General features: G+C 40.7%; 1 protein-coding gene across 2 annotated transcripts in view; it reads left to right on the forward strand.

Moving 5' to 3' along the window:
* The window catches only part of Scfd1 (sec1 family domain containing 1), an 85555-nt gene that overhangs the window by 59571 nt on the left and 2024 nt on the right, over positions 1-23960 (forward strand). For both annotated transcript variants that reach the window (XM_036205817.1, XM_036205818.1), the window contains exons 17-24: positions 1141-1220; positions 3784-3846; positions 5599-5674; positions 11226-11279; positions 14541-14593; positions 16412-16445; positions 17026-17091; positions 20007-20075. In XM_036205817.1, coding sequence (XP_036061710.1) covers positions 1141-1220; positions 3784-3846; positions 5599-5674; positions 11226-11279; positions 14541-14593; positions 16412-16445; positions 17026-17091; positions 20007-20075 — 495 coding nt within the window. The remainder of the gene's footprint in view (positions 1-1140; positions 1221-3783; positions 3847-5598; positions 5675-11225; positions 11280-14540; positions 14594-16411; positions 16446-17025; positions 17092-20006; positions 20076-23960) is intronic.

Consider the following 23960-nt stretch of genomic DNA (forward strand, 5'->3'; position numbering starts at 1 on the left):
AGACTCTGATGTCCTATTTATAATATTTTAAGGATATATTTTAAACAATATTGTTTTAATTGGACAACCTTATTTTTGTAAAGATTTTAATAAACTTTACTGATCATTAAGCGGCTTATTCATGATTACTCATATCAGCTTCATTGTCCTGAAAATGCAAAGAAGTTAAAATCTCTGGTTGATGATGAGCTCAAAAGTTATCCCTTGACAGGCCTGGGGGATGGCTTGGTCCATAACATGCTTATTTGTCGTGCAAGCGTGAGGACCAGATTCTGATCCCAGCATCTATGTTTTAAAAGAAGCCGATATGCATCTGCAGTCCCAGCACTGGGGATGAAGAAAGAGGAGGATCCCTGGGGCCCTGCTGGCCAGCCAGTCAAGCTGTCTCCTTAGCCTGGAAGTTCAGTGAAAGGCCCTGTCTCAGTAAGGCGAGGAGTGACTGAGGCCACAGTGACTGGAGGCTCTGCGCTCCACACTCACACACAAGAACACATGCAGTTTTTCACTGTGGTGCTGGCTCCTCAGCTCACACCAGTTCAGTTACACTCACTCATCAGGGGGCAAAGAGAACAGGGAAGGAAGAAATAATTTTAAAATGAGAGGACAGCTGTTCTTCAGCAAATGTCTCAGAGCCCCACAGTGTCAATGGAAAGAGAAGCCGGAGCCACAGGCCGTCAGGCTATGTCGCCCCTCAGTAGATCTGGTGTGGAAATACTTGTGTCCTGAAGAAAGGCAGTCCATGCTAGCAGTAGAAAGGAAAGTCAATGAACTCCTAAGGAATGAATGACAAAGCATCATACTTTATACTTGTAGGGCTACCTTCTCACCTGTGGGGTTCTGTCCCAGATACTCACTTGGGTAGCCATTTAAGGTACAACTGCACCTGACAAGGGTGCCTGGTATTTAAACTCATGCCTTTGTTTTTCATGTTTTTTGTTTTGTTTTGTTTTTCGAGACAGGGTTCCTCTGGGTAGTTTTGGAGCCTGTCCTGGATCTTGCTCCGTAGACCCAGACTGGCCTTGAACTCACAGGGTCCACCTGTCATGCCTTTGTAGTATAATCTTGATTGAGGGAGTAACAGCAAGCACAGTTTTCTATGAAAGTGTGATGTTCTATCGTAGAGTTCTTTTCTTATTGCAGGCTGACTTGGAGCAGTATAAAAAAGCTTTAACGGATGCAGGGTGCAACCTGAACCCTTTACAGTACATCAAGCAGTGGAAGTAAGTCATAGTTCATTTACTTTCCTATTGATTCAGGTAAGGTCGTAATCCAAACTCTGTTCCCAAGGAAATAGGAATGCTGGGAAAAAGGCTGAACAATGTCATGGTGAATTTTTATGGCCAGTGCATAGCATTTCCACCATATGCACAATTTAAAGCTTCATAAAAGAGTGAGACCTTTTATTCTGGGACAAGCCCTATATTTTCTTTACTGATGCGTTGAGGAAGTCAGAAACTGAAATCTTTTTTTTTTTTTTTTCTGCCAGAGCTGAGGACCAAACCAAGGGCCTTGCGCTTGCTAGGCAAGCGCTCTACCACTGAGCTAAATCCTCAACCCCTGAGAAACTGAAATCTTTTTGATCAAATGTCTCAAATCTACTAACTAGCAACTAGAACAATACCAAATTTAAAACAACACTGTGTCAAGGAAATGGCAAAATTAACTGGAGCATTTATAGTCTGCTAGTAGAAGTATAAATTTTGATGATTTTCCAGAGTGATGTAAAGGTTTTGACCTCCTACTACTTTTAAGGATTTATCCAAAGAAGTTACTGGAACCCTGAAATTTTGGCAGTGAAAACCAACCTAAGTGTCTGGCAGTAAACTGGGTAAATCAGTGGCGGTGCTTTAGCCCAGCATGGCAGTGCACTCCTGTAATCCCAGCGCCTGAGAGGGTGAGGTAGGATGAGCCATCACAAGCTTTATAGTGCTTGGGCTTCATAGCAAGACCTGTCTGTTCATCCTTCCTAAAATTGTAGCACAAGAGAGAGGCCAACTGGGTAATTAAAAACCGTGATAGAAGATGTAATGGTCTTGGAACCATTTGCGTTACTGTGCTAAGACGAGGGAATGGTTGTTTACAACACTATTTGTTGATTAATTTGATGAATACTCTCAGTATAAGGGACTTGAGCATTCAAAGATTTTCATGCTTTTTGAGAATCCTGGAACCAAACCCCCACGAATGCCAAAGGATGCTATATTTTCATATATATATATATATGTAATATCTTGATGATTAGGACCTGCACTGTCATTGAATTTACATATGTTGAAGGAACAGTTAACAAACAAATGAAAGAATGATACTAAACTATACTGAATGATTCAAAGACAAAACTGAGTTGATGGGGAATGGCTTTCTGTATGCTGTGAAAATATGTTGCTGTGATTGGTTGATAAATAAAGCTGTTTAGCCAATGGTAAGGCAGAATAAGGTTAGGTGGGACATTCTAACTAGAGAGATAGGGGAGAAGAAAAGAGAGCAGAGGAGATGCTGCTAACCGCCCCAGGAGAAGTAAGATATAAAAGTACTTGTAAGCTACAAGCCATGTGGCAAAGTATAGATTTATAGAAATGAGTTAATTTAAGCTAGATTTCGGCTATACTGAGTGATAAGATCTTAGCCAGTGGCTGGATTTGCTTAGCAGAGAAAACTTCGGATGACACTCGTTACAGCATGATCCACCTGTGTGTGTTGACACACACACACATTTGGTCATGTCCCTGAAGTGCACGTACCTGCCTGTAGCTCCACATGCAGCTCTTTCCTTTCAAACCTCTAAAGCAAGCTTTTTGCATTAGTTTTCAGAAAATAGTTTAATAGTCTCCATTGTGCATAGAGAGAGACACACCAGGTTCATAGCGGTGGTTTTTCTCTGGAGTGTGCTGGGGAGTACTTTTATTACCCATGCTTCTGGGGACATTCTAATTTGTTCTTCTGTTTGACCATGTTCTTGTAATAGAAAAAGCAGAAGACAGACTGAAATGGTTGGCTGTGTGGCAATGTGTCACTGTTCTTTTTTATTATAATATATGTGGAGTTTACTAATCAGTGTTTGGAGCTGTCGTGGGAAAGACAAACTGAGACATTATTTCATGCAGTTAAAATATGTTTGATCTCTAATTCGTAACATCTGTGTACTTTCCAATTGTAAACTATTAGTTTAATAAAGAAAATTTCAGCAAATTGAAAAAAATATAAAGAAGGTAAAATTTGGGCCAGCAAGATGGCCAGCAGGTTAAGGCACTGTAATGCAAGCCTCTTGACCTGAGTTCAATTCCCAAAATACCCTTGAAGGTAGAAGGGAGGGAGAACTGACTCCACAAAGTTATCCTTTGACTCCTTGTGCTCACCATAGCACACATGCACACAAAGCAGTAATGAAGTTTTTTAAAGGAAAGGAAAATTGTATTTGTTCCAGTAATCATGGTCCAGCCTGTAATCCCAGCACTCAGAGACTGAGGCAGATTTCAAATGCATGGCTAGCCTGGAGTACATAATGTCACCATCCAGAGAGTAGGTTGATGTTAGTGTGCGTCTTCCCATCGGGCTGCAGTTCTGGCACCTGCTTGTTCCTGCAGTGCCACTGCTGGGACCCGGGCCTCACACTGGCTGTGGTGTTCTGCTGCTGAGCTGCACCCAGCCCTTCACTGGCATCTTTTAGGGAATCTCACTGCTTAAATGCTAGCACGTCTTAGATGTTAACCAGTAAATCTTTTAATTCCAAGATGCTGATGACAACTCTGTCCACTTGTAAGTTTAAACCTCCTTCTTTCCTAGAGCTTTTGCCAAGATGGCCTCAGCTCCTGCCAGCTATGGTAGCACCACCACTAAACCAATGGGGTAAGTGTGCCAGTGAGGTTGGGTCTATGGTAGCACCACCACTAAACCAATGGGGTAAGTGTGCTAGTGAGGTTGGGTCTTTGTCCTCCAAACTTTTAACTGTTCATGTCTTTAAAACACAGTATCTGACACCTCCCAGAAAATTTCATTATGATGCATAATGTCAACATTTTTCTGGCTTCCTGGGTAGTTTTAACTCTCCTTTTAAAATGTAAGAGAATGTCTTTCACATAGTATGAGCCCTTGGTTTCATATGCTTCTTTCTTCTTACAATACCTTTTATTTTTAGAAACTATGTGGCTAAAACTACTTTGAATTGCTATTGATAGCCATAACATAGATTTTTAAAGCTAGTCACTCAACCTAACCATGACAAATTCATTCCTGAGGCTGGGGACTGACACTTCACTCTAGAGCAGTTCTCAGCCCCTTGGGGGTCACATAACCCTTTCACAAGGATCGTATATCATATCCTGTATATCAGATATTTATATTACAAATCATAACTATCAGAATTACAATTATGAAAAGCAATGAAAAAAATATTATGGTTGGGGGTCAGCACAACACGAGGAACTGTATTAAAGGGTCACAGCATTAGGAAGGTTGAGAACCACTCTCCTAGAGATTGCTATAGTGTTTGTGCAGTTTTCCAATTTGCTGAACAAGGTAATTCTGGCTACTCCTTTCTATATCATACACATTTCAAATTCCTAATTTACTTTTAAAGCTAGAAAAAGAGTATGAAGCCTAGAAGAAACAAACTTTGTCTGGTTCAGTGAATCCAGCTGGCCTCCCCTCTGGAGGGTGCTATATAGGGTACCCTGAGCCCTACTGCCCCACTCACTGAGGTGCCTGGCAGAAAGAATGGCTTTAAGAGCCATGTATTCTGTCAAAGGTTACTTCTCTTATTTCTGTTAATAGATGATTTCCATCTTAGTTGCACAAGGGAGAAAGGGCAGGATAAGAGAAAGGAAAATCATTCCTATGATTCTAATAAATAGATATCACAACACCATGTCTTTAAATCATATAGAATACATAGAGCCTAAGGTTCCTTACATATTTTACACTTGAGGATGTTAATAAATGTGCTTTAAGAAAATCTTGGCTAAACTGAAAACTGTTCCTAGGTTTCTTCTATAGTGTAGAAGTATTCTTCTCTTGCAAAGCACCCTTTGATCCATGTATGAGACTTTGAAGCAGAACTATAAACCTAGTATGGCAAATAACTATGGGCATTCTTTGTGTTTGTTTAAAGTTCAGGATTGAGACAGCACTCACTGTGCATTGTGCATAACATTTTCACATGGTAGGTTTTCTGTGTGTGGAGGGGGACAGTACACATGACAGAGTCGGATTCAGCGATGTGATGCAGAAAGATCAGCAGCACTTGACCTGTTGGTAATAGTGACAAGCAATTTTGTGTTATGTGATTCAACTCCAGAAGCAAAGTCTGAGTTACTGTTTTTCATCTGGTGGAAGATTCTCAAGTTTTAATTTACCAAAAACTATGTGTAAGGCTAAACAATTAAGATGTTTATATTGAGGGCATCTCTATAGAGTTTAGTAATAATTTTATTGCTATTTTAGTAAACTGCAGCAATGATATCCATAGAAGTAGAAATACAGCCATTCTGTTTATGAAAAATAAGGTGACAGCACAGTGAGCACCCTGTGGTGTGTAATCAGGCAAACAAAATGGACAGCAGTCAGTACTTATATGGTCTTCTTTGTCTTTCCCCTACCCAGTCTCCTATCTCGAGTCATGAATACAGGGTCACAGTTTGTGATGGAAGGCGTGAAGAACCTGGTATTGAAGCAACAGGTAAGTACACTTTTCAGAAAACATTCTAACTTTGAAATATAGGTGTTGATAGGTTCACTGTCCTGGCAGAGAAACTTCTGGGTGTATTCAAGTAAGAAATATGAAAGAAAAATTAGAACAAGAAAATGAGATGTTTCTGTGTAGTTTATATTTTTTTTAGGATGTGCTTATTTAAACTGTACCGTCTTTACTCTTCAGTATTTGATATCCTCCCGTTTTTGTTTTATCTCTCTCAATTTTTATTTTATTATAACTGGAACATGTTTGCCAAATTAAGATACAGTGTTTCACATCACTAAGGAGATGCAGTGTTTCACATCACTAAGGAGATACAGTGTTTATCAGTACCAAGATACAGTGTTTCACATCACTACAGAGATAACAGTGTTCCACACCACTGCGGAGATACAGTGTTTCACATCACTAAGGAGATACAGTGTTTATCAGTACCAAGATGCAGTGTTTCACATCACTACAGAGATAACAGTGTTCCACACCACTGCGGAGATACAGTGTTTCACACCACTGCGGAGATACAGTGTTCCATATCCCATACAATGTTTCACATCAGTATGGAGATGCAGTGTTGCTGCATCAATACTGCTTAGTAGAGATTTTAAAAGCCATATTAAAAGACATTGAGTTACCCAGATCTGATTGACAAATGTATAGAGATACAGTCTTCAAACTGTTGTCTTTCCCTGAATTTCCTCCACACTTTTTAAAATCTTCTTCATGTTTTCTTGTGATGTTTTATATAATTATTATGTGTTTTGAAATCCTATGGCACTTTGCATAAAATGAGTTTCTAGTTTCAAAGACCCTTCAGATTCATTTGAAGGAATAAATAACAAATGAATACCCTGTGTTGTTAATATAGAACAGTGAAAAATCCTCATTTGCTTTGTTGAATTCAAAGGCCTTCCAAGCTTTCTTCTCAGGTAATGACATCATTCCTGGGTTCTTGGGACCACTCAGCCTCACAATAAGGAAATCTTTTAATGGTATTGTCAGCACCTCATCCTCCTAAATACTCCATCTGCTAATTTTAACCAGTTCACAGTACTGCCCTGCGGCTCCTAAAAATAATCTGTAAGAGGTATCTAAATTGGCTTGATGTTAAGTGCTTTATTATGGCAACACAAAAATTTGTTTCAGAGTTCATGAAATACAAAAATCATCATTTATGACCTTACTTTGCTTTCTATAACATTTCAAACTATTAAGAAAACTGTTTGACATCGGCAATTACTTTTAAAAGTAAAAATTGAGCCTAGCGGTGGTGGCACACACCTTGAATTCTAATGCTCAGGAGGCAGAGGCAGAGGCAGGCAGATCTCTGAGTTCAAGATCTACAGAGTGAGTTCCAGGACACACAGAGAAACACAGTCTTGAAACACACACACACACACACCCAAAAAAATTGAATTTCCATGTGGTTATCCCTGTTTATATAACACTTCTGCCTCGACCGGAACCATGCGTTAACAAGGGGTTGTGTGAATACGGTTTTAAGTGTTAGTTTTTCTGGATGAGTATTCATCCCTGAATACTCCCACCCACATTGTAAATTCCTGGAATTAAGAATTTACTTATGAATCAAAGGGTGTGGACATTTTAGTTACTCCTAATAAATATTGCCAAATTATTCTCCAGTAAAGTCTCTGTTCTAGAAATACACAATAAATTCCTGGAATCCCATTGTGACACTGCACTGTCCTGATACCCAAGTATCGAGGGGCATTGCACTGTGGGGTTCTAGGATAATTCGTGAAGTAAGGGGGACGTCAAAAAAGGCTGCAGGGATATAGATTTACAATACTGTAACTGATGCTGCTTACATCTATAAGCATTGCTTTGGCTTTTTTATGTTTTTATTTTCATTATGGGGGCATGTGTTGAGTTGGCTCTCTCTTTCCACCTTTACCTGGGTTCCAAGAATGGAACTGGGGTCACAAAGCACCTTTATCTGCTTGAGTTTTTTCATTGGCTCTATAAAATTGTTTTGAGTTGTTTTTATCAGAACAAACATTGTAAGCTATAAATAAATTTGGACAAGAATTAAATTGACCAAGAAGTTAAAAAATAATAGAATTAGCAATGTTCAGTTTTCTAGGTCACCAATAGGGCTTTTTGTATTTTGTTTTCTGGGCAGCATGAGTTTTATGCATTCTAACTATCAACCCTCACAAAGTCAGTGGAATGATATTTACAAACTTGAATGAATCGGTGTCAGGATCATTATACAAGAATGTGGTGATGATATAAACACAAAGTTGCAGAATTTAGTAATCTCCACTGACTTTGACTGGTCTTTAAAAAATGAATTAGCAGTAAATAAATTATAAGCAATGGAAATGCACCTTAAAATAGGCTGAAAAGGTAAACCTGATTGCAGCACATGATCTCTCTTCAGAATTATTATTAAGTAAGAAGACTAAAAATTTTATGCAACTGAAAATTTGAACTCTGAATATTGTACAATAACCATCTCATGGTATGAATAGATATCAGAATACTACATTGTATGTCTAAATGTCAAACCTGCTTCAGTAAAGTGAGCAGGGGTGGAAATAAGGTGTTGACAGGGTTCCTTTGAAAACCCAGTTGCATTTGGGAGATGTGCTGAAATATTGGTGGTCTGTCTAGCAGTGACTTTCTGTTAAGGGCTTGTTTCAGCACTTTGGGGGTCACAGGGAATGGATGAAAGCAGGTTTGCATGAGTTTGGAGCCCTCTGGTGAAATTGGGTATGGGGGGATAGATGTGGACCCACATAACCCTATCTTGTTCATTATTGCCATTGATACACTGTGATTGAGAAGGGAAGTCAGTTCATAACATTTTTATGGATTCCTCATCCATAGTAGGGGTATTGGAATTAGTCTGTGAATTTGCTTCTAGCTTATAATCCTAAAAACTGGAAAAGACTGATATTTATCCCCTAGCTCTGTGAGTATCCAGCATCTGCATATATTTCATCCTTACTCTTTGTCTCAACTCCAGCACCCTCACTGGGACAGCAGCAACCCTGCCTCCAATTCTGCTCCCATCGTCAGCCTCGGAGCATCTTCCCACACCCAGAAACACAGAGTTAGAAATGGTCAACCAACTCTAGGAGACTCAGAAAACCTTTTCATCCGTGGCTCTGCATTGTTACTATCAGGGGTTTGATTTTTATGCATATTTTATTTCCTTTTGTTTTTTAAAGGAATTACATCATTAGAGGTTAACATGGGTTTTTATCTAAACCTTTCCAGTGACTAAAACATAAAACCAGTCTTAGGAAATAGATTTCCCCATATATATTTTCTTCTGATAAATTTCTGCTTTGTAAATGATTCCTACTTCATTTAGAAACAGATTTTAGAAATTATGAGTGGGACTCTGCCTCTCAAGTCTATGTCTGTGTTAGCTTTCTGCTTTAAAAAAAAAAAAAAATCTATTGCCAACCAACACAGTAGTCTTTTCTGCCAGGCGTGCTAGCCCAGGCCCTTACCCTAGCACTGGGAGGCAGAAGCAAGTGGAACTCTGTATTTTCCAGGCCACCCAGAAAATTTCCATACATAGCAAGTCCCAGGCCAGACATAGTGAAACCCTTTCTCAAAAACAAAACAAAAATACAGTGTTTTCCATTTTGTTTCTAAACAGCAATGTCTGAGAATACAGAGAAATGTGCTTAGAACGTTTTCACTTAATTAATTTCATCTGTACTTTTTTCAGTGAGGTTAGACACTGTGACAGCTGTTCTTTACACAGATGACTGATGCATTATTCTACTTGCTGTGGTCTGAGTGGCTACAATCCAGTTTTTGTTTGTTTGTTTGTTTTTTGAGACAGAGTCTCCCTGGCTCTCCTGGAACTCACAGAGATCCGCCTTCCTCTAAGTTCCGCGATTAAAGGTGTGCACCACCACACCCAGCCAATCCAGTGTTTGATTCAGTAAAAGTTTGTCCTGGCTTAGCTTCACCTGTCATTTAACACAGCCTGGAGTCTGCAGGAGTCTCAGTTGAGACTGTCTGGGTCAGATTGGTCTGTGGCCATGTCTGTGAGGAACTATCTGATTCATGTGGGAGGGCCAGGCTCACTGTGGATAGTACCGCCCATCTTGGGGCAGGTGGTCTTGGGCTATATGATAACAGAGTGCACCTGTGAGCAAGCCAGCAAGCAGCACTCTCCATGGGTTCTGTCCTCCTCTTGATGAGTTAGGACCTGGAAGTGTAGGCCAAGTAAACCCTCTTTCCCAAGTTGTGTTTGGTCAGAGTGTTTATCCCAGCAACAGGAAACTAGAACAGAGTTGACATACCTTGTGTGAAGAGACTCGGTGTGTAATTAACTTTCCCACTTTGGTCATTGAGACAGGGCTACCACTGTAGCCCAGGCTGGCCACTAACTCATGGTAGTCTTCCTGCTGTAACCTACAGAGTGCTGGTATTACAGGGATGAGCCAAAACACCTGCCTGCTTTTTTAAATTATTAGCTCAAGCTTTCATTTACACAAAGAACAGCTGGGGAGAGTGTCAGGGGGTGACAGATCTCTATTGTTTTCATAAGTACTGTGGCTTCTGTCTTTGAAGATGTGTTTCCTTCCTCATTCTTTACAGCTGAAGACTTCCCTTAATCTATGACCCTCTGTCAATACTGACTGGTTGATGAAGCAGTGGTAGTTAGTTCTTTTCATCGGATGTAAAGACCATGGAAAACATGAGGAAGAATCCTGTGTGAGCTCTTAAACACTTGCTAGGAGAGACTTTTCTCAAGTTATACAAGTTGGCAAACATGTCTTTATTTGTAGCATGGCTATCAAATCCAGAATGAAATTTAATTACACCCTTCCTGATAGTCTCTTATGGTACAAGAAGATTCATCATAAAATACAGCTTAAATGCCCAAATTTCTACTTACTTCCAGAGTTAAAGAGAAACTCCTGATTTGTTACGTACGTTTTTCCTTATTGTTTTCTGCATTGTGTGCCTCAAGCTGTGCGTTCACATTCAGAAAGCTGAGTGCGAGTTGGGTGTGAAGGGAGAGGGAGTAGACAGTCTTCAGCTTTAGAAAACTCTTGGGAAGCCCTTGTTGGATTTCCTTGCCCCGAGGTTGTTTATCGTATTTATTACTACATATGTGTTTGAGTATTGAGCACGCCTCGGCATGTGTAGAGGTCACAAGACTACAAGGATCTCTTCTACAGAATTGTATTCCTCAGTGGGAACTTTGGGTGCTGAGGTTATTTACATCTGTAACATCTAACTATGCACATAAACTTACGATGTGTTTAATTGAAAGGTAAGCATGTTTAACTATATCAAGTGATACATACATATTGGGGCTGGAGAGATGGCTCAGCAGTTAAAAGCACTAACTGCTCTTCCAGAGGACCCATGCTCAATTCCCAGCAACCTACATGGTGGCTCATAACTGTGTAACTCCCGTTTTAGGGGATCTGACACCCTCATACAGACATAAAATACAAATAAATAAATTATTCTAAAAAACTATAGAGTGGTCGAGTTGTCACCCCAGTATTTAACAAAACACTAATGTCTTCCACAGAATCTACCCGTTACTCGAATTTTAGACAATCTCATGGAGATGAAGTCGAATCCTGTAAGTAGCAATTACATTATATAAATTCTTGGATGTATCAAACCAACTGGAAGGTGCTAATCCAGATTGACTCAGTTGTGCTCCTGATTACTACCGAGTATGTGAGAGAAAGAGTCCATATTCTCAGTGGCACCTTTTAGCCATTATCACAGATACATAGAATTAGGGTTTTCTTGGCTGCTACAACCATTCTGACTAGGTGTCGTGTGAATTAAATATTTACTAAATGTTACATGTTTTAATGTTAATACTTCCTAAAGAACACATTTCTATTAGTGAAAAAGAACCAGTGACCATCAGTTTGTATAATGTAAAGAGAAACAGACCAATTTAAGGAAATTAAATTAGGAGAGAAATACATAGTAAAACTTGTATTTCACATGGCACTAAATTCCTTTGGGCCAAACAAGTAAATCAAAACCAATGGTTGGCTGAATAAACAATAGTTAGCCTTTGCCTGACAAATAGTTGTCCAGACTATCTGTCCATTGGCCGCTCACAGAGGTGGCTGTGAAAGCCCCAGCGTGCTCCAGCAGTGGCAGCCAAGGAGGTGGTTTTCACAGGAGTCAGTGCAGAACGGCATCATATCGTCACAACCCTTATTGGAGGCCAATCTGCTGTGGACTTGGCAGGAAGGCTGAGGATTTCAGACCTGAAAAATAAAAGGAAAACAGAATATTGAGACCAGTGTGACTCTTCTAGTAATTGTTAAAACATGGTTATGGAAATTAGCAAAAACAATTTTTAAATTCACTCATGTGGAAACTAAAACACCAGAAAATGTGCAGCTGCTATTATGAAAGTTTTGGAGAAATTATATGCTATGATAAACAAATCTGTATAGAAGGAAATGATAGACAGTGCAGGTGTAATTGACTGTCATAGTCTCCTGGACTAAGAGGCCCTTAAGAAGAGGTGTGCATTTATGACCAGTTGTCTTAGAAAATACTCCATCGTGGGCAGTATACATCTGAGAGATGTCCCAAGCATAATAAAGGTCAGATTACAAATGAATGCAAAAATCCAGATGACAAAGACATACAGGGTTAAGGCCACTCAGGGCGATTTGATGTTCTGTGTAGACCAGTAACTCTAATAGCAGGTCCATGTACGTGTGTGCCAGGAACCACTCAGCGAACTGACCGTATAACATTCGATCCTCAGTTAACCCACCTGAGAAAAGTGCTGTTTTTATTATTCTCATTCATAGATAAGGAAACACCATGAGGTCAGTTTAGTTGCTAGGGTCACACAGCTGATCGATAGCCATTTGGGGGTTTTCTGAGGGCAGAAGTTCTACCCTTATGCTGTCTGTGTTGGTTAGAGTGGGAACCATGTGCCTTCACAGACTCACAGAACTGTAGAAATCATTGCAGGTCATTTAACAGAGGAGACAGGTGCCCAGGAGCCTGGTGGCTGCTGCATGCTGCAGAGTTGAAGCCAAGCCTGCTCCCGCTGCTCCTCCCTCCCGCTGCTCCTCCCTCCTGCTCCTCCTGCTGCTCCTGCTTGCAGCCATTCCTCCCTCCCACGTGCTGTATTATAAGCATGTGGATAACTAAATTTGAGTGACTCTCAGCCAGATGTTTCTCTGAGCCCTACAAGTTTGTTTATCAATACTATTGAGTTTATAATTAAAAGCATTATAATTGCAGGCTGACCCTTTATTAATTAGAAGGGATTTTTTCTGTTTTGAAAGCATTTTATCATCGATGCATCTGCTATGTAAGGTGGCTGTCTGCGCTCCTGTTCCTTCCTGTTCGTAGATGAGCAAGGTGATTTGGAGACACTGAGGAAATCAGCAAAATGAGTCAGTTAGACCTGGCAGGCAATAGTGAATGAAGGACTGTAACATCTCACCTCAGATGCTTTAAAAGACTGGAGCCGGACTGGGCATGTAGCTCAGCGGCAGAGTGCTTGCTAGCATGGACAGGCCCTGGGTTCATCTCCAAGACCACATGAGCCTACACAGTGGCAGGTGTCTGTACTTCCAGCACTTGGAAGGTAGGAGCAGGCGAATTTCTAGTTTGAGGTCATCTTTGCAAACATAGTTGGGGGCCAGGCTAGGCTATATAAGATGCCCTCCCATTCTACATTTTATTTTGTATGTTCACACACGTGCAATGGCACATATGTATTGTGGAGGCTCTCTCCTTCCAGCAGATGCATCCTGGGGATCAAATGCAGGTCATTAAGCTTAGCAGCAAGTGTGACTTGCTGGTCCCTAATTAAGTGTTCTCCTTTGTGTTAATTAAGGTATGATCTCAGAGAGGCTTCCTCTTGTCTAGGAAGTCCAGCTGGGAGGGGTTTCCCAGGGAAGTGTTGGAGGATTCTGGCTACCCTGGGGTGCTGTGTTGATTTAGAGTACTGACCACCAGGTACAGGACTGAGTATTGGCAGCAGGTGTACTGGCATAGTCGTTTACCAGGTTTGGGGGCAGGGCCTGAATTGTCCGGTTGGTTCTGCTATGGCAGTTTAAAGACAGAGATCAGGAAGTATTTATATCATGGAATAGCAGAGCTGTACTTCTCAATTCCTTAATAGCAAGACACTTCCAATTTAGTGTAAAGTTCTGCAACCTGTGGAGTCAGAGAAACTTGAAAAGCTAAAGGAGTGTGGGTGACTCAGTCTGAGGCGAATCTCACCTGGACTAAATTGAGGCTTTTTCCAGTTTTTATTGATCCTATTTTATGTTAACATTCACGTATATGTCTATAGAAATCTAATGCATTAGATGGTGAAATGTTGGCTACATAGACAGTTGATATCCACTATTATCTAAATTTTTAATTCTAAATTCTAAAATTGATCTGGTTCCAAAACTTGCATATAAAAGACTCAGCCTCTTGTATGTGTTCTGTATACTCAGTAAAGTTATGGACACAGAAAGACAAATTCATAAACAAAAACCTTGGACATTAAAATTGCACAGGTAGGTGGTTCACATCCTAGAGTTCCTGTTTTTATTATTAAATATACTACCTTAGAAAAGTCACATGATCGCCTGTTTTCCTAGCTTTCCCCTCTAAAACTGTGGGATAATAATAGGAACTACAATCAATTGAGGATTAGTGCATGGTTTCGTGTAATGCACTGAAATATAGCTTATTAACACATAGTAATGTCTGATTACAGATTAGAGACAGTCATTACACATTCTGTGAAACTGGAAGATTTGTTACAATAAAGTACTGTGCCAAACTCTGACCTTCTAAACAGAAATTTCATGGTTATGGCAATGTGTTTTATTTTTGTTTTTAATAGGAAACAGATGATTATAGATACTTTGATCCCAAAATGTTGCGGAGCAATGACAGGTAAGGAGGAGCTTTTCTCTTGGGGGGGGGAGGGGTGTCTGTGGTCGGTTCCCTCGGGGAATGGAATAATGCTGTGCTGTGAGACAGCCTGCTTTCACTAAATTCTAACTGTGGGAGACCAGTTAAAGAGTGTGTGCTCTAATCTCATTCAGAGCTAATCACTGGTAATTCTGATTAGTATCCTGTTATTTTCCCTTAGTGTATACAGAGAAATAAATTTAGCTGTTTACTATTTATGAAATGATGTTATCCTAAACAGAGTGGGGGACTTAGAAAAAGTATTTTTAAATGAATATGGACTAAATGAGAAGAAAATAACTGTGTTGGAAACAGTTATTTAAGGTGGTGTTTGGTATGGCTGTGAAATCCATGTCCATGAGAAACATTTCTGTACAAGTATTTTATAGCAACAAAACCACTCACTATAGTTTCTGGGTTTTATGAAAGACACAGTATGGTAATTTATGTTGGTTATGTTACTTTTCAAGAGTTAGTTCAAGGTAGTATGAAAAATAACCTCAAAGACAGATAACATAAAAGGAAATAACTGGATGTCCCTAGCACTAAAACTCTGGGAGCAAGTTTCTTGCCTGTTCCTGATGTTGGAAGCTTCAGTACTTTGTATTTGCCCTTGTTCCAAGCATTCACATCTTTGTGGGTTGTCAGGACCAATGATCTAGCTGCTAGATTATTAGGTAATTCAAGTGTTGGTCTCTTTCCTGAACTTAGCATAAGTGCTCTTACATAAGAACTGCTAATAATAACTGTCAATGGCAAGAGAGAAATCTGACAGCAAATTATAGAACAGAGGAATGGGGTCTGACCACCAGCGGGACACACAGGGTTTTCTTTCAGGAGTGATAAGAATGTTAGACTGGAGAGTGATGTTTGTACATATACTAAAACGCATGAGCTTTGCTTCAAAACAGGCCTGCCCTAGGAATCCTTGTGCTTGGCTAAGCAGGAGCCACAGAAGCTGAGGAGTGTTTCATCCGAAATGTAGCAAGTGATAATGAGAAGGAATGTTGCATTGCTAAAACAAGCAGGCTCACAGTGTTCTTTTTGCAGCCCTTCCCTGAGCTAGCCTATCCCAAACCATGGTTATTAATAACTTGTGGTAAAGCGCTACTTAAGTCTCCTGTCTACCTCAGAGGAACTGTTGAGAATTAGACCAGGTGGCCATCTCGCCATCTCTATGCAGCATGGACTGTTTAAACAGGCTGTGGACGCAAGAAAATATGGCAGAGATGGCTCAACTAAACAGTCCACATCGAGGAGGTGTAAACTCTCCTTACCACACTAGACACTCCTGTGAATAGAGATCTGACATGTGAACACTTGGAAAGATGTTGAGTGAGGGTTTCTTAGGTGCCAATGAAGTGTTTTTTACAATCTGTGATGTGTGATAAGTAAGAAGCTAGAGCAGAGTGTACATGTCTCCTCCTGTTTCCCTTCCATCCTGAGGACGAGGCCCACAGCCGTGTGCTTGTTAGAGTGTGGTGAAAATGTAACTCGTGACCTGCTTTATTGCTTCACCTGTTCCCAGCTTCCTTCCCTCCATGTAGAGGTTATTGATCAGCCTTCTAGAATACATCAAAGTGGTCAGTAGGCCATCCCATTCCCTTTTAGACATTGAGATATCTACCTTCTAGCTCCTTCCTCTACAAAACTGAAGAACCCCTGCTTCCCAAGAAGGTGGACCTGGAGTGCCTTCTTAATGCTGCGCCCAAGTGCATATGAACATGTTTTTCCCATCCCCGTCTTACCTGACATAGAAGCCAGCGATGAAATTTTCAGTGCCGTTTCTCTTTATTGCAGCTCAGTTCCTAGGAACAAAAATCCATTCCAAGAGGTAAGTCTTACATAAAATTTCTCTGCTCCTAGAAAGATAATTTAACAGTAGTCCTGAGGCAGAACAAGTTTGTCGTAAGCGTAGCTTGCTTGTGATCAGTGAACAGCCATTGAGGTAAATTCAACCCTGCACACCCAAGAGACTACCTTCAAGTCCTCAGCACCCATATTGCTCTGGCTTTCTTCAGCCCAGGAATGACAAAATAGCAGAAAGGGGTCTTTTGGATGGCAATGGGGATTTTACATGTGGGATTTCAGCGTTTGTGAAGATGTAACCATATATTCATTCAAATACACATCTCATCTTGAGTGACATGTTGAAGTTGCATATTGGGTTTTCCAGTGTTCCTGACTATAGCAAATAGTAAAAATTGAGAACTGCTCTTCAGTGAAAGCTCTGCACTCATTTGCTCTTACTTGATTGGATAATGCAATTAGACTCTGACAGAGCGCTGGGTTTACGAGTGGAGCCTTCCATATTCTGGTCTCAGTCTCGGGACAGGCCCCGGACTAAAGCCATGCTGTTTGAAAAGTAAAATGCTTTTGACTGTTTCCACCTCTTCTCTCCGTTTGCATTTTAGGCCATTGTCTTTGTGGTAGGAGGAGGCAACTACATTGAGTATCAGAATCTTGTTGACTACGTCAAGGTACAGTTGGGTGGTCTCACTCTGTCACTTGGTGGTGTCCTTTTCATTGTCCAGCACCTATCCTGACCTCTGCACAGCTACTTTCCAAGAGGTGGTTTTTAAGTTCTGTGTGTGAGCAAGTCACAGTGGCCCAGGCCTGGAATCCAGGAGGATCACTTGAGCCCAGGAGTCTGGGGCTAGTCAAGGCCACATAGCAAGATCCCATCTCTTACAACAATAATAAAAATTAAAATGCTGTATACAGAGAAAATTGCTGATTTGATTGTTTTTCTATCATACTCATTTTTCTACTGAAATTGTACGGACTAGAAAATAATATGTCATGTTGATATTTAGTATTTGGATGCCCTCTTGTTAGGCTTTACCTGTGTAGAGATCTTAAGCTCCTCTTCCAAGTATTGTCTCCCTTGAGATAATTTATAGAACTCATTTACCTGACTAATACATGCTTTACATTTCAATCGAATTACCTTAAATCAGCCACATACTTCTAAAAAGCATTTAAGGTAGTGAATTAGAAATGATGGAATCCTACTTCAAGCCATGAGTGACAGAAAATTAAAAATACATGAAGCAGGAAGCCTAATTTGAAAACAAAAAAAAGACACTATAGGCTGGAGAGTTAGCTATTGTTATATAATAAAATGACATTGTATAATTAATTACTCTGTTATTGTTGAGGTTTGATTGGTCATTCTTTATGTCCTCATTACATATGGCATTAATGGAAGTTATGGTATAACCGGGAACACATAACTCCCAAGAATCTCAATGGATAGAATGTCTTCAATTATGCACACTAATGTATTTTTAAGAATCAGTGGCAGGGGTCCCTAGTCTTGTACAAGAAAGGACTTTATTTTACATGCACACATATGTGCAGGCTCAAGGACAGGTTTGTACTGGAATATTTGGTAAGCTAATTTTTTTTTTTAAATCACCTGGTTCATTAGCTAATGCAGATGATTAGTATTTGCTACTCACTGTCTTCCTGCTATGTAGATATTATGAAAGACTTAAGAACATGGAGCTGCATCACTTGAGAAGGCTGAGCCCAGCGGGGCAGAGGGGAGGGAGGTAGAGCAGGCAATCAGTTGGCCTGCTGCAGCCCTGTCCAGACCCGAAGTGGTAGGATCCAAATGCTGTGCTAGGATCCAAACAGATCAGGCAGCCCACATGTAGATTTTTGTCTACATGACCAGAAAGAAATAAGTGCCTTCCACATGAATAAGACCAGGGTTCTTCCTAATCAAGCACATGTGGAGTATTTCTTGGTGAATGAGATGTGGGATGATATGTTGACCAATTGTCTGCCCTCTTATTGGTGGCTCTTGCAGGTTTATTCTGTATGGCATCAAGAACCCAGTCATATGACCATCCCTCCGCTTTTTAATGTAACTAAGCTGCTGCTCTTGTTCTATTTGTTCCCAGAGATGGGCCAACTAGGACTGGGGTGTGCTTGTGTTTCATTTTTATTTATTTTTATGGGTGTGGGTATGTTTGCCTGCATGTATGTCTATGCACCACACTTGTACAGTGCCTGCAGAGGCCAAAACAAAGCAACATAGCCCCTGGCACTGGAGTTACAGACAGTCGTGAGCTGCTAAATGGTGCTGGGAACCAAACCCAGGTCCTCGGCAAGAGCAGCAAGCACTCTTAACTACTGCTCCATTTCTCTGGTCCCAAGGCCTGGGCTTCTGGTTGGTTGATTGGATGGTTGGTTTTTGTTAATTTATTTGCTTTAAAATGGGGCCTCACACTGTAGCTCAAGCTGACCTAGAACTCAAGGCTGTCCTCCTGGCTCAGCCTCACAAGTGCTCTGCTTACAGCCTGCCACCACACCCTGCTTTTAAGGCATTGATTGAGCCAGTGTTTATTCGGTTTACACATCACAGGAAAATTACTTCCTCTTGTGGCATGAAACCACCATCTTGTTTCTTGATGGATTAGCAAATTAATTTGATAGAAATTTTGCACATTGTAAACTCAGCTTGGTGATGATATTACTTAAAGAATACGGGCATTAAGAACCTCACCATGTGGTTGTGAAGCCTACAATCCCAGCTCTCAGGAGGCTCAGCCAGAAGGGTAGAGCTGAAATAACAAGATCCTGTCTCAAAAGAAAAATAAATAAATAATGAAATATTTGCCTGAATTCTCTAGTAGAGAAATTTTGTGTTTGCTTCCTAATATTCTGTCAACTTCAGAAATAATATTCAGTGTTACTGAATGGGCTGCATTAACAATACTGTATTACACAGTGTGTAGAATGGGCTGCATTAACAATACTGTACTACACAGTGGGACTGAAAATACAAGCCCACATCATCTTACTTTCAACATCAGAATTCTCTTAGTATTTTCTTCAGAGAGCACAGACCATACCTTGAAATGGTGTTCAATAAGATTGTATAGACAGCTGGTGGTCCTGTGAAAGATAACAATATCAGCATGCCATAATATACTGCTTTTGAAGGGAGAAAAAGCATGCTTGTGCCCATTTCACCACTTTGTTCCTGTGTGTTTAGGCAGTTAGGGGACACACACACGCACACGCACACGGACACACAGACACATACTTTAAATCTAACACCACCACTGGACAAAAGACTTTCAAGAATAGCCCTCTCAGCCGGGCGGGGTGGCACACGCCTTTAATCCCAGCACTCGGGAGGCAGAGCCAAGTGGATCTCTGAGTTCGAGGCCAGCCTGGTCTACAGAGTGAGATCAGGACAGGCACCAAAACTACACGGAGAAACCCTGTCTTGAAAAAAACAACAACAAAAAAAAAAAAGAAAAAGAAAAAAAGAAAGAATAGCCGTCTCCCCAGAGCACCCAGCAGGCTCTTTTCCTGAGAATGCGTGTACTCTCTCTTGTTCACGGTTCCATCTGAATTCTGTGTCTGCTTTTTACAGGCAAAGCAAGGCAAGCATATGTTATATGGCTGCAGTGAGCTCTTTAATGCTGCCCAGTTCATAAAGCAGGTACCGTGTGCCTTTTTAGCTTATTTCTTTAACAATACCCCAGTTGATGTTGGGTCTCTCCCCTTTGAAGTCTGTCACTTACTCAACTGAATTTAAATCAGCTTAAAACCTCCTCAAGCTGTAGGTTTCGCCATGGATAAAAAGACAATTCTGGTAAGTAACATTTAAAAAGGTTAATAATCCCAACTCTTTTGAAGGATCCAGTAGGCCAGATTGAATTTAGCATTTCCTATATGTTGTCCAGATGTCTGGCATTGTCAGACACATCGTTTTTGGGCCTCAGAATTCCTTTGTTGATCAACAATATATGCTCAGTTGATATAATTATGTTCACTTTGAAAGTTAATGGCAGCTCTAGCTGAGAGTGCTCTAGTCCTTTGAACATCATTCCCACTAATGTTCTCAGGAATTATATTGATTTTAGCTTTAATTGGTATGCCCATAGCCTGATCAATAATGTCTAAATATCAGCTTTTAGGGGTATAGGTAAAGGAGATGCAGCTTCCCACTATCACCCTAAGCCCCCTGGAGTTTCCCTACGATTTTAGAGATGAACTCAGGCCAAGTCAGGACTCATGACTTTGATGATGAATAGAACTTGAGGACTAAGGAGTTTGTAAGCAAGAGTTGGAGATTCTGTGACAGATATTTACAGCAGGGAAGCATGGGGTCAGGCAAAGAAGTGTTCATTCCCCTGGGAATGTGGCGTGTCAGAGATGAGCCGCAGAGAGTCACAGAGCAAGGTGTGGCATTTTTTCCTAACAACGTACGCTATTCTCTGAGAATTTCATGCATGTCTGCATGCACTTTGGTCATGTCCAACAGTAGCCTTACCCTTGTGGCTTTCACATTTTTAACCTTAGTGGAAATTTTCCAACACACAGAAAGTTGAAGAGAATTTGCAGTGTAGGTAACCAAGGAGGCTTAGTCGGGTTATCTCTTCAGCGAACCAGCTGTTGACATGTTAGTTCTCAATTCTGTCTCTTGTCTCACGGGTTTTTACTCTGGAATGTTTTGTTTTCATTGCTTTAATTTTGTTCTTCTCATGGCCTCCTAAACCGGAAGTCTAAGTTCAGTTCTAATCTAAAACTCAGTATTTAAACTGTGAGGTTTAAATGCCTGCACCTGGGTCAGCTTCATTCAGTAAACGTGTCTGGGCTTTTATTAAGTTTGAAATATTCTGTAATTTACCTTGTGATTTCTTTTGTAGCCCAAATATTGTAGGTCTGTTATTTAAACATCCTGATGTTTCTATAATGTTTCTATATGTATCCGTTCCCTTGTAGTCATAGAACACACTCACCTGTTTTAATGGTCCTTTTATAGCCCCACATATGGTCTGCCATGCTGTTTTCCACATGTACCGTTAAAAGAATGAGCTTGGACAGGGTAGCACTGCTCTGGTTCTGTGCTGTTGGGTTGTTTTTCCCTGTCCTCCTCTATCCTGTGGTGAGAGATACTCAGATTGCTAACTAGTTGCTGAATGTGGTAGCCCACACCTATTATGCCAGCCCTCCAGAGCAGGAGAGTTTGAGGTGTAATGGGATCCTGTCTCCAAAAAAAAAAAAATGCTAATTAGAATTATTGAATTCTTTCTCCTTTTAGCTCTATCAATTGCTGGATCAGGTTTTGTTTTGTTTTTGTTTTTGAGACAGGGTCTGATGTAGCCCAGGTTGGCCTTAGACTCAGTTTTCTTTCTCCTCTTCTTTTGGGACTCTGTTTACAACTCTGGTCCCAGAATTAGAACAGTGCTAGAAAATTCCTGTTGCCTAGTGATGCTGGTGTGAGCTGTACTGCTAGCCACAGAGAAGTGGAGTGCGTACAGTTTGCCTGAGAGTTAGTAACAATAGTAAATGTTCAACTCAAGTGCAGCTCAAGCAGTGAATGTTTTACAAGTCTGCAGCTAATCTCCTGAGCACTCATGCACTGGGCCCTGTAGTTAGATTTTTCCTGCCTGGCCCACAGTCAGGACAAATCTCTCTCACCCGGCAGGCCCATAGATGCTCAGACTCAACCAAGTAAACACACAGAAACTTACATTGCTTACAAACTGTATGGCCGTGGCAGGCTTCTTGTTATCTACTTTTTCTATCTTAAATTAACCCATTTCTGTTAGTCTATATTTTGCCACATGGCTTGTGGCTTACCAGTGTCTTTACATGTTGCTTCTCCTGGCCACAGCTGGCAGTGTCTCCCCCACCAGCCTTCCTGTTCCCAGCCTTCTCTTCCTTGTCCCGCCTACCCTATCCTTCCTGCCTGGCTACTGGCCAATCAGCACTTTATACAGAGTGATATCCACAGCAGGGCCCCTGGCCTCCAGTCCTGTGAGCTCCATGCGTGGTGAATGCCCCATAAAGATCAACCACTTGTAATCTTGTTTGTGTGGATACAGGCATACAACTATAATTCAGTGTAAAGATTAGTGTAAAGGTTACTTTGGCGTTTGTGCGCTTGGGAGGCCAGAGGCTAGCATCAGTGTCTTCTCCTTAACTCTCACCTAGTGCTTTTGGGCCACGCTCTTTGGTTCAGCCCAGCAGTCGCTGATGCACTGGACTGGCTGATCAGTGAGACGCCTTAGTGTTGAGAGGATTGATGCCACCACCCTCAGCTCTTCTAGTATGCTGAGGATCTGAACTTGGGTCCTGATGTTTGCACAGTGAGCACCTCACTGACGGAGCTGTCTCACCAGCCTCACTTCTTACCTTTTATACTGTGTCTTTACAGTGCTTAGGCGTTGTTATAACTGCAGACAGTATAGAGCAACCTACTAACTGGATTTACAGTCTTGGAGCAATATTATTTCATTTATAATGTAGGTGTGGAGTAGGCTTAGACCATGTAGGTTTCTCTGAGTACACGCTGGGGTTTTCTTGATGCTGAAATCACCTTACTGTTGGATTTCACAGTGTATCTGGTCATTAAGTGAGTACGTGTTGTATATGTTGGCCCAAAAATTGCTAAGGATTCTGTTTCTCAGAGTGAACCATTTGTTTTCTCTCTCCCCATTTTAATAAATCTATCTTCCATTTCTATTCTCTTTAAATAAAGTAGTTAGCAGTTCCAGAATTCCCATTTGAATTTTTTCTTCTTTTTTAGTTCTTCTCTGCTAATATTTTTTTTTCATTCTTTGTGAGCATATTTTCTTTTACTTCACCAATGGTAATTATTGATGCTTTTTGGTTTTTTGTTTTGGTTTTTGGTTTGTTGTTGTTTGTTTGTTTTTTGTTTTGTTTTGTTTTTTGATGTTTGTTTTTTTTTCAAGACAGTGTTTCTCTGTGGTTTTTTTATGCCTGTCCTGGAACTCACTCTGTAACCCAGGCTGGCCTTGAATTCAGAGATCCACCTGGCTCTGCCTCCCGAGTGCTGGGATTAAAAGTGTGAGCCACCACTGCCTGGCTAATTATTGATGCATTTAAGAACCTTGTTAGGGCTGGGGATTTAGCTCAGTGGTAGAGCACTTGCTAGGCCCTGGGTTCGGTCCTCAGCTCCGAGAAAGAAAGAAAAAAAAAGAACCTTGTTAATTGAAAATTGTGGGTTGTTAGAACATGTTGAATTTTCCTGTTATTTCTTAATTGCCTTGCTTCCTGAGCATCATAGATTTGTGTTTTGATGAATGAATGCCATTTCTCTAAAGAGTCCAGACTTAGGGATTTGTTAAGCAGTTATTTGGTTGGACTCAAACTTGACATCATTTTCCCCTTTCACTTTCTCTTTCCTCCTTTATCCCTCCCGTGTATCCCAACCCCACCTCTTCGCTCTTTCTCAGACTCATGGCCTTTGACCTGTTGTTGCGCCGTACATACATACATATATACATACATACATACATACATACATACATACATACATACATACATACTCATTCTCATGCTCTCTCTCCTAATG

Source organism: Onychomys torridus, chromosome 14 (genome assembly GCF_903995425.1).
Source record: "Onychomys torridus chromosome 14, mOncTor1.1, whole genome shotgun sequence".
Lineage (NCBI taxonomy): Eukaryota > Metazoa > Chordata > Mammalia > Rodentia > Cricetidae > Onychomys > Onychomys torridus.